At 36.7% G+C, this 9,621-nt stretch overlaps 2 protein-coding genes and 1 non-coding gene across 12 annotated transcripts; 2 read left to right on the forward strand and 1 right to left on the reverse strand.

Moving 5' to 3' along the window:
- Nucleotides 1-705: 705 nt before the first annotated feature.
- LOC148204626 (protein argonaute 4A-like) lies at nt 706-5,546 on the forward strand. Of its 9 annotated transcripts, none has more exons than XM_088094771.1 (11): nt 707-2,035; nt 2,124-2,240; nt 2,325-2,486; nt 2,570-2,683; nt 2,759-2,921; nt 2,996-3,108; nt 3,186-3,323; nt 3,418-3,548; nt 3,860-3,925; nt 4,207-4,270; nt 4,861-5,072. In XM_088094771.1, the coding sequence occupies exons 2-11, from the start codon at nt 2,223-2,225 to the stop codon at nt 4,903-4,905; spliced, it is 1,014 nt and encodes a 337-aa protein (XP_087950897.1). In that variant the 5' UTR covers nt 707-2,035; nt 2,124-2,222; the 3' UTR covers nt 4,906-5,072. The 9 variants fall into 9 exon arrangements, 8 of the variants coding, with proteins under 8 accessions (XP_087950897.1, XP_087950902.1, XP_087950890.1 ...); XM_088094776.1 differs by having other exon boundaries at nt 707-1,433; XM_088094778.1 differs by having other exon boundaries at nt 708-2,035; nt 2,424-2,486.
- LOC148204627 (non-specific lipid-transfer protein A-like) lies at nt 5,079-6,022 on the forward strand. 2 transcript variants are annotated; one of them, XM_088094801.1, is made up of 2 exons: nt 5,079-5,687; nt 5,863-6,022. In XM_088094801.1, exons 1-2 carry the CDS (start codon nt 5,353-5,355, stop codon nt 5,870-5,872), a joined length of 345 nt encoding a protein of 114 aa, XP_087950927.1. In that variant the 5' UTR covers nt 5,079-5,352; the 3' UTR covers nt 5,873-6,022. The 2 variants fall into 2 exon arrangements, with proteins under 2 accessions (XP_087950927.1, XP_087950921.1); XM_088094795.1 differs by having other exon boundaries at nt 5,783-5,962.
- Nucleotides 6,023-6,461: 439 nt separating this feature from the next.
- Nucleotides 6,462-6,568, reverse strand: LOC148204628 (small nucleolar RNA R71). The gene has a single exon (XR_015783979.1). It is a non-coding gene; the product is annotated as a small nucleolar RNA R71 (small nucleolar RNA).
- Between the last annotated feature and the right edge of the window lie 3,053 nt (nt 6,569-9,621).

Genomic DNA, 9,621 nt, shown 5'->3' on the forward strand with positions numbered 1-9,621 from the left:
AGGAGAAGATATGGCCGCCAATCCAAATGGTCATGGTGATGGCCAAGCTAGACGCACCTTGGAGGACTATTCTACATTCTCAGGGCCTCTTCACTTCAATAGCATTGCTAGGCCAAGGGTTAATGCCGCCAACATGGAGATGAAGCCTGCTCTCATCCATTTGGTGCAGAACAATCAGTTCCATGGCCTTTCTCATGAGAATCCGTACAATCATTTGGCCACCTTCCTTGAGATATGTAATACTGTGAAGATTCATGATGTTCCTGATGAAGCTATAAAGCTGAGTCTATTTCCATTCTCGTTGGGAGGAAACGCCAAGGTGTGGTTGAATTCTTTTCCAAAGAATAGCTTTATGGCATGGGAGGATCACTACAAGAAAAAGGGTTATTATCCACCGATAATTACATACGGATTTTGATTCGTATATAACATGAATATTACATACAGATATGATATACGGATCCTACAAAAGGAGTTACATACAGATTTTATATACGGATTTTATATACGGATATATCCATATATAAAATCCGTATGTACTTTTCGTGCGTGGTAGCGGAAGAGTTTTCTTGGATAACATCCGTATGTTAGTGTTATAATCCGTACGTAAGTAAAAACAACTGGAAATTAATTATTTTAAAAAAAATTGAAATTATATTTCATTAATTCGAAGCTGGTTTGGTAAAACACTCAGAGGTGTGTTCTCTCATATCTCTCTCAAGCCCTGACTCTACACTCTCAGATCTCTCTACAACCCTAACTTGAACTCTCCACTCTCCTTCTCTATTTTCACTTTCATATACAAAACCACTTCCGAATCTTAGGGTTTCAACCTCCTCTTCACTTTTCCTTCATTTTTAACCGATTAAAACCACTTTTCTACTGATTAAAACCCTTTCTGCCGTTTGTTCTTCGATTTCCACTGATTAAACCTCCATTTGCGCCGTTTAAACACTTTTGTACCGATCAATCTTGTGTTTGAACCGATTAATCGGTTCATTTTAAGTTTCTCCCCATTTTTAGGGTTCCTTCGGTCCAGATTAGGGTACTTCCTCCATTTTGGAGTTTTCCCCCAATCGTTCTAGCTTCTATTAATTCGTTTAGGGTTTTTTAACATTTTCTTCCAATCATTCTCCGTTTCGCTCTCAATCTCGAGTTCGTCTCATTATTTCGCTGCGTTTGCTCATCAAGGAAGGTTCGAAGGAGTTCGAGTCGAGTTCGCGTCGCTCTTTTGGTCATCTCCTCGGAGGCTCTTCCGTCAAGTGGCCGCAAAATCAATCACACCCGACGGCGTTTCGGCGCTGCTACTCTTTTGAAACCCAAAGAAGAGGCTGGATTGAAGACTGAAGGTGCTGTTGGGATTGTTTTTTGAACCAAAAGCAGAAAGTGGTGACAAAATCTGCTGCGGAGATTCTAAACGATCAATATAGAAAGTGAGCAGTCTTGTGTTCTTGTTTCATTTCAAATCGTTTTGAGATTTAATGGTTTTTCATTTTGATTTTTTTTTTAAATTTTTCCCTCTTTTATTTTAGTTCGGCTCCTGTATGTAGTTTTTTAGATCATGAAAGTTGCTTTCATGAAGAGGCAACAATTATCAGCGGAGCATTAGATCTCACGGAGAAGATAGCTACTGTTGCCCTGGAGAAAGCCATTATGATAGTTCTATCTCTTGCCATCTATATGTTACAAAGAATTTGACAGTTGTCATTTCTTTAAAGACTACCTACATCAGAATATATGAATGGCGTGAAATTTGCTCCTGATATACCTGGAAAAGTGAAAATATACTGTGCCAATGAGACAATTTATGCCCCTAAATGTATGATATTTTGGCTGTGTTTAAAGCTGTAGATCATGAGTGCCTAAGTTAGGAGAGCATGTTTTTCTGGCAAAGAAGTAACTATGATATGATTTTTCGAATTTTAAATCTAAATTTGTATGTATGGTCATTGCTTCATCATCCATGCCAGTTCCTTTGCTTAGCAACTGGACATGTTCTGAAGAGCTTTAGCTGGGTTCTCTTTATTGTTTTACGGTAACAATCCTAGCAATAGTAGTCTATGAATGTTATAATTTACCCACTCTATGAATGTTATCACTGATTAAGAATTTTTTTTACTTAGCTTTGCTCTTTGGTATCCCTTCAATGTTATACTAAACCTCTGACCACACTCCAAAGATCCAAATTGGTGGAGAAGTCTACGCTGAAGCCTCCAGAGAGGATGAGACTGCTGACAGATGTTAGTCTCTTTATAATTTATTTTGACCAATTGCTATGATGCAAACATTTATCGATGAAGGTGATGTTATTTCTATTATTTCAGGCTTTGAGTGGAAGCAATTGTGGTTATGAACCTATGCTTCGTAATTGTGGTATTTCTATTAGATTGAATCTGAAACTGATAATTAAACGTTATGTTCAGTTAAAGTTTGGAAATTGGGAGGATTTCAATCCAAGAAATGGGAGGTGGAATTTCAATCAAAAGGTATTTAATTCAACTTCTGATCTAATTTTTTTCTTCTTAGTTAACTGTTGTGACTTTTTGTTGACTGGATTTTTTTTCTACAGAAATTTGTTAGGCCTGTAAAAATTGAAAAATGGGCTGTGGTTAACTTTTCTGCCCGATGTGATGTACGAGGACTTGTTAGGGATCTCGTCAAGTGGGGTCAAATGAAAGGAATGGTAAGTTTTCCATTTAAGTGTTCACTTGGAAGCATAATAAACATGCTGACTACAGTTTTTATTTGTTTTTGACAGGCCATTGAACAACCTTTTGACGTCTTTGAAGAAGATTTTCACAATACACTATTCTCGCCTCTGGTTAGGGTGGAGAAAATGCTTCAATTATTGCAATACGAACTTCCAGGGGTTCCAGAATTTCTTTTTTGTCTTCTTCCTGAGAGGAATTCTGAACTATATGGTAACGTATACGATTCATCCTTAAATGTAATTGTTCAAGTTTCATTATTGATTAGAATTAATTGAATCTCGAAGGTCCATGGAAAAAGAGGAATCTAGCTGATTTTGGGGTTGTTACACAGTGTATAGTGCCCCAAAGGGTCAATGATCAGTATTTGACCAATGTTTTATTGAAGATCAATGCCAAGGTATGGTATTTTGCACTGTATTTATGCTCAACATCTTGTATTTCGTTTCTTATCACTGATTTTTGTTCATTGTGCAGCTTGGTGGCTTGAATTCTATTTTAGGAGCTGAACGTGCTCCTTCCATCCCAGTTGTTTCCAGAGCTCCTACCATCATTATTGGCATGGACGTGTCTCATGGCTCCCCAGGGCAAACCGATATTCCTTCAATTGCAGCGGTAATTGTTCAGGAATCGTGTGTGTTGTTATGATGCGTATTTATTTCAAACCAATAATTTTTTAACATTGCACAAGTAATATGTTGATGTTTAGGTGGTTAGCTCTATGGAGTGGCCTCTAATATCAAAGTATAGAGCATGTGTCCGAACCCAGTCTCCGAGGGTTGAAATGATTGACAATTTGTTTAAGAAAGTCTCCGATGGGGTGGATGAAGGCATAATTAGGTAAACGTATATTTGTTTGTAATTCGTGAATTTGTCTATTGATGACATCTATTTTATTAAAATTTGGTTTATTGATAGACGTAATATATATAGTTCTTTTATAGCCATTGCAGCTATATATGTATAAAGTTTTTTATTGTCTTTAATACACTTGTGGTTACTTTTCTAAGTTCATCCGTAGCTATTAAAGTATTTCTTGCATTATATTATGAAGTCAATTCCAGTTATGACAGCTATTGGAATTATGCTTTTAACAAGGTATATGTTATATGGAGCTATACATTATTTATTATTTTATTTTATATTTGCAGGGAATTACTTCTTGACTTCTATACAAGTTCTGGGAATAAAAAGCCTCAGAATATAATCATATTCAGGTTAACATTTTCCCAAATTTTAAATTGCGTTTGTACTAATTTTTATTGTTTTGATGTTTTATTAAATTTTTTGTTCTAGGTCTATGTATGGCTTCATTAAATTATTTCCCTTTTTTAATTGAATGATTAATTTTAGAATTATGCTATGAAATTACGTTGATGGGGTATACTCTGCAAACCTTTATTTTTGTAGTTGTTATTTTTATTATTTTGTGAATATTTGTAAAAATGTTGTATATTTTATTCTTTTAGTACTTTCTATATTTTTTTTCTCTATTTAGGAATGGAGTCATTGAGTCCCAGTTCAATCAAGTTTTAAACATCGACCTCCATCAAATTATAGAGGTGCGTATTCGATGGCCTGATCAAACAATATTTTAACTATGCGTTTGTTTATTCTGTGGTTAATTACTTTTTTAAATTAGGCTTGCAAGTTTTTAGATGAGAACTGGAATCCCAAATTTTTGGTTATTGTGGCTCAAAAGAACCACCATACTAGATTCTTTCAATTAGATGTTCCCAACAATGTGTAGTGCTGCTAAAAAGATATTGTCTTTGCTATTGTAATTGACAGTGTTGTGTTATGGATGAGTGTTGTCTTTGGGTTTGTTGGCAATTATAGTTGTTGCAGACATATACATTTTTGCTTTATTCAATTTTGCTCTATTCTGCGGGGAGCGAAAAATGAGAACTTGAATGTGGGATTATGTTTGACTGTTCTTCAATTTCCATATATTTTTTATTTTACATTGCTTGGGTCCATTTTCTAGGTCACCTGAAGTTTGAGGTTTGTGTCCATTTTACATGTCCCGCTCTTGTGTGTATTTCAAAATCATCGGCAATCAATAATTATTTCACAATTTATTTTGAAATTCCAAACTCTGAACATATTTTGGTGTTAATAAGGTTGATTGGGTTGCTTGTTTTGTTGGCAGTGGGCACTTTGTTGCAGAGGACAAGCTCTTGGTCTGAGTGAATGATCCGATGTTGGTCTTGGCATGCTGCTGGAGTAATCTCAAGGCATAATTCCACCTGCACACCCCCAGTTGATCCTTCAAGGCCTCCACTGCCCCAATGCTGAATGTAACAATCCAAGCTCTGGTTGCTGCACTCATGATAACTGCTATGACTTTTTGATGAAAAATTGGTATGTGTTTTTTGGATGTGTTGATTGAGTGGTTTGTTCGTTTCTATATATATGTGGGTGATTGAGTGATTTTCAGGAAGGTGGTTAATGCCAAACCACAGGCTTGATCGTTTCTATATATATTTCTGTCAATCAATGTACTTAAGTTATTTATAATGTATTAAATTTAGGAACTTAACTTTGACTGTAAAATTAAGGTAAATGTGTGGTCTATGTAAAATGCAGTTTAATCTTTTATAGCTTTTTGTTTTGCTCTGATGACTATGATTTTTTCGGCTCAATGAAGACTATCTTTGTATCATTCTTCACTCTGCTAATTGTGTTTGTCTTCCCAGTTACTGCCACAAAGTCATCAAAGGGCTTAACTTGTGAGCAGGAAAAAGCCTTAGCGAAGCAATGCTTAGATTATCTAACCAAGAAAAGTGATGCCCCTTCAACTTCTTACTGCTATGGGATGAAACAAATCATATTTTCATCACCTATGAACGAAGAAAAACGTGCTGCTTGTAAGTGTCTAAAGGAATCAGGCTCTCAGGTTCCTAACCTAGATAAAGACAGAGACAATAATCTTTGCAAAGAGTGCAAAATCATGTCCAATGACTTGAATTGCCAAAAGTAAGACTTCTTTTTACGTATACAATTAATGTTAATAGCTTTCACTCATTTGTTTTTTCCTGACATTACTTTTCCTTTCTTTTCTTTTTTTCCAGACTTGAATAAGCTAGGAACTGTGGATTATGCTGGGAATTTTCTATTTCTGTTGAACTTCTCTCAAACATTTCTTTTTCAGACTTGATTAAGCTAGGAAATGTGGATTATGTTGGAAATTTTTTATTTCTCTTCAACTTCTGTCAAACATTATGTTGGGAAAAGTGGATTATGTTGGATTATGCTTTGTAGTTTTATTTTATTTTTATCAGTATATGAAACTATTAGTTATTGGGTATAAATGTGAGATCATCTATTTTTTTTTTAAAAGTTATAGTTATATACGGATTTATCCGTATGTAATTTACATACGAATTTTATATACGGATTTTTCCGTATGTAATTTATATACGATTACATACGGATTTTATATACGGATTTTTCCGTATATAATTTATATACGGATTTTTCCGTATATAATTTACATACGGATATATCCGTATATAATTTACATACGGATATATCCGTATATAATTTATATACGGATATATCCGTATATAAAGTAGCTACGACAGTTTTATATACGGATTTTTGTCCGTATGTAAGTCGTATGTAATCAAATGTTATATACGGATTTTGGGTCTTATATACGGATTTTGGTTGTATGTAATTCAATTTTTTCTTGTAGTGGATGTGGTTGCCAAGTTCCTCAACAAATACTTCCCACAGTCAAAAGTAAATAAAGGAAAACAGGAAATCTCTTCTTTTCAGCAAGATGATAGTGAAACTTTGAGTCAAGCATGGGATAGGTTCAAGGGCTTACTACGAAAGACGCCCACTCATGGGTTTGATGAGCCTACCGTCCTGAATATGTTTTTGGGAGGCCTTAAATCCCAAACCAAATTAATGTTGGATGCCTCAGCTGGAGGAAACATCAGATGGAAGACACCTGAAGAAGCACATGAGCTGATAGAGAATATGGCTTCTAATGACAATGAGGTGCAGAATGAAAGGGCTCAACTCCAACAAAAAGGTGTTTTTCAACTACAATCTCAGGACGCCTTGTTAGCTCAAAACAAAATAATGACCCAACAACTCGAAGCTCTCATGAATAAGCTCTCTCAACTTCCTAAAGAGCTCCAGAATGTTTCTCAAGCTCAACATCAAGGATGTGAGCTATGTGGTGGAGATCATGTAAAGGGTCAGTGTGCCATGCAAGCCAATTTCCAAGAGGTGAATTATATGGGTAATCAAGACTGCTAAGGTAACTACAACCAAGGATGGAGACCTCACCCAAGCATGGACCAAGGACAAGCTGGGCCATCAAACAGACCACCTCAACAACAATATCAAACACATCCCTCCTTATCTGACAGGACCTCAAAGTTAGAGGACACTCTTCAGCAGTTTATGCAAGTGTCCATCTCCAACCATAAAAGCACGGAAGCTTCCATCAGGAATTTGGAGATACAAGTTGGCCAACTAGCCAAGAAGTTAGAGGAAAAGTCTAATAAGAATTTTGTGGCCAACACTGAAGTTAACCCTAAGGAGGAATGTAATGTCATTACAACAAGAAGTGGAAAAGAGGTTGGGGTGGATTACAAGAAACAACTGCTAAATAAAGAAAAGAGAAGCAATGAAGATGAGATTCAAGCACAAAAGGAAATTGATCAAGAGATTGTTGGGGGAGAAGAAGAAAATAAAGGAAAAGAAAAAGAGAAAAAGCAAAAAGAGAAGGAAATTTTGAAACATCTTCCTTATCCGAAAAATCCTTCCAAGAGAGAAAAAGAGAAACATTTAGATCGTTTCAAGCAAATATTCAACCAGCTTGAGATCAAAATACCCTTGATCGAAGCACTACAACAAATTCCTGCCTATGCAAAGTACATGAAGCAATTCCTCAACAAGAAAAAGAGGTATTTAGATGAGGAAACAATTGAAGTGCAGGGAAATTGTAGTGCCATCATGCAGAAGACTCTTCCTCCAAAATTTTGAAGATCCGGGGAGTTTCACCATTCCGTGCACCATTGGAGACCATGATATAGGGAAGGCTCTTATTGATTTAGGGGCTAGCATCAACCTGATGCCTCTCTCTATGCTTAAAAAGATTGGTGGTCTTGAAGCCAAGCCAACAAGAATGATGCTTCAGTTGGCAAATAGATCTATCAAATATCCATTTGGTGTAGTTGAAGATGTGATAATAAAAATTGATAAGCTCCAATTCCCGGTGGACTTTGTAGTGATGGACATAGAGGAAGATGCGGAGATACCACTCATTCTTGGAAGACCTTTCATGAAGACAGCTAAGGTTGTCATTCATATGGAAGAGGGAATATTGAAATTAAAGGACCAAGATAGAGAGATAACATTCAATGTCTTCGATACTGAGCAACAAAGTCGAGAAAAACAGGCTAGTCTTAAAGCCACAAATGAACTTTTATCAGTGACTAGTCTAACAGGGCAAGCTGCCAAGTTGGTCAAGAAAAGCCTTAAGTGTTTCCACTCAAAAGTGAAGGAAGAGGAAGAAGATAAGGAAGATGAAATAGTTCACCAAGGCTCTATTGTGGAAAGTGATGAACCCAAACCTGGCAAACCAGTTAAGCTTAAGAGCAGGGTTTGGGTTATTAAGGCTATCAAAGCAAATGGAGTTCTCGAAATCGAGGCTCCATATTCAAGAAGAGTCAAGTTGGTGACAAGAAAGCTGCTTAGAACATGTTGGTGTCATGAAAGGAAGAAGCACACCAACATCAAAAACCAAACTTAAATGCTCATCCGTCAAGCTAATGACGTTAAACAAGCGCTTTTGGGAGGCAACCCAGTTTTCTTACCCTTTTTACTAATGTTTGTGTGATTCTTGTGTTATTTGCATTAGTAACTTATGTTTTGCATGTTTGTGTAGTTTTGCATTGTTGTGATTTTTGAGTTGTAATGTTGTTTTTATGATTTGTATAAGTGTATTAGGTTAGTTTTAGCTTGTTTGGTGTGTGAGTGCATTGAATGAAGGTCTAGAACCAAAAATCACATGGTGAGTGGCCAATTTCGCAGAAATCTACATTATGCAGAAAACTGATATGGCGCCCAAGCCCCCCCTGCTAAGGGGCGCCCGGGCGCGAGCTGCACCAGCGACTTCCTGCACTCATCTGACCGAGTGGCGCCCAGCGCCCCTGCACCAGGGGCGCCCGGGCGTGAACTGCACCAGGACAACACTCCTACTTTCTATGTAATTTGGTTCTGTTATAAGTGGGGCTTGCTGCTAGCCTTTTGTTTTACATGTTTTATCAAGCCACATGATTCTATACCACTGGTTAAGTGCTAATTTTTGATTCCAAACTTGTTTTCAAACACTAACCATGATGTTGCTTGATGATTTTTTCACTCAGCCTGGAGACCAGACCAATTTTGTAGGGGGAGGTGGAGCAGCAGCTGGTGAAGATAATGCAGATGAGGAGGAGGATTCCGATATGAGAGATGATAGCGTTTCATGAGTAGAGTTGGAGACTCCTCTGTGCACTCACAAGCCCTTTTATTTTGCTTTTATGTTTTGTTTGCTTGTCTTTAAATTTGAGTGTGACTTTTACTTTTTAGTTTGATTGAAGATGTTTAAGTTATCTGGCTTGGTAGACTGTGCTGAACCATGATGTTTGTAAGACCCTTGTAAACTCAAAATTTTACCAAGTTGTAAAAATTTCAAGTTGTAGTGTAAAATAGAATGCTGCCAAAATTTGACATGGTTTACTATTTTATGTATAACTTTTTATACAATTATTATTTTGGATTGATTCTTTTTCCATTGGGAAGTAGACTCAAAGAGCTTCGATTCGCGTACTCATACGCCTAATTCCGACTTCGGGAAGGGGTTCAACCGAACTGTCAAAGTTGTGACAGATGTGCTGTTTGAGTT

This window comes from Vigna umbellata, chromosome 1 (genome assembly GCF_029865625.1).
Source record: "Vigna umbellata cultivar VRB3 chromosome 1, Vumbellata_1.0, whole genome shotgun sequence".
Classification (NCBI taxonomy): Eukaryota; Viridiplantae; Streptophyta; class Magnoliopsida; order Fabales; family Fabaceae; genus Vigna; species Vigna umbellata.

Coding starts and splice junctions, on each gene's coding strand:
- LOC148204626 (XM_088094759.1), top strand. CDS start 2,295: ATGAAGGTGATGTTATTTCTATTATTTCAGGCTTTGAGTGGAAGCAAT. Junction 2,487..2,569: donor GGTGGAATTTCAATCAAAAG/GTATTTAATTCA, acceptor TTTTTTCTACAG/AAATTTGTTAGGCCTGTAAA. Junction 3,926..4,206: donor CAGAATATAATCATATTCAG/GTTAACATTTTC, acceptor TTCTCTATTTAG/GAATGGAGTCATTGAGTCCC.
- LOC148204627 (XM_088094801.1), top strand. CDS start 5,353: ATGAAGACTATCTTTGTATCATTCTTCACTCTGCTAATTGTGTTTGTC.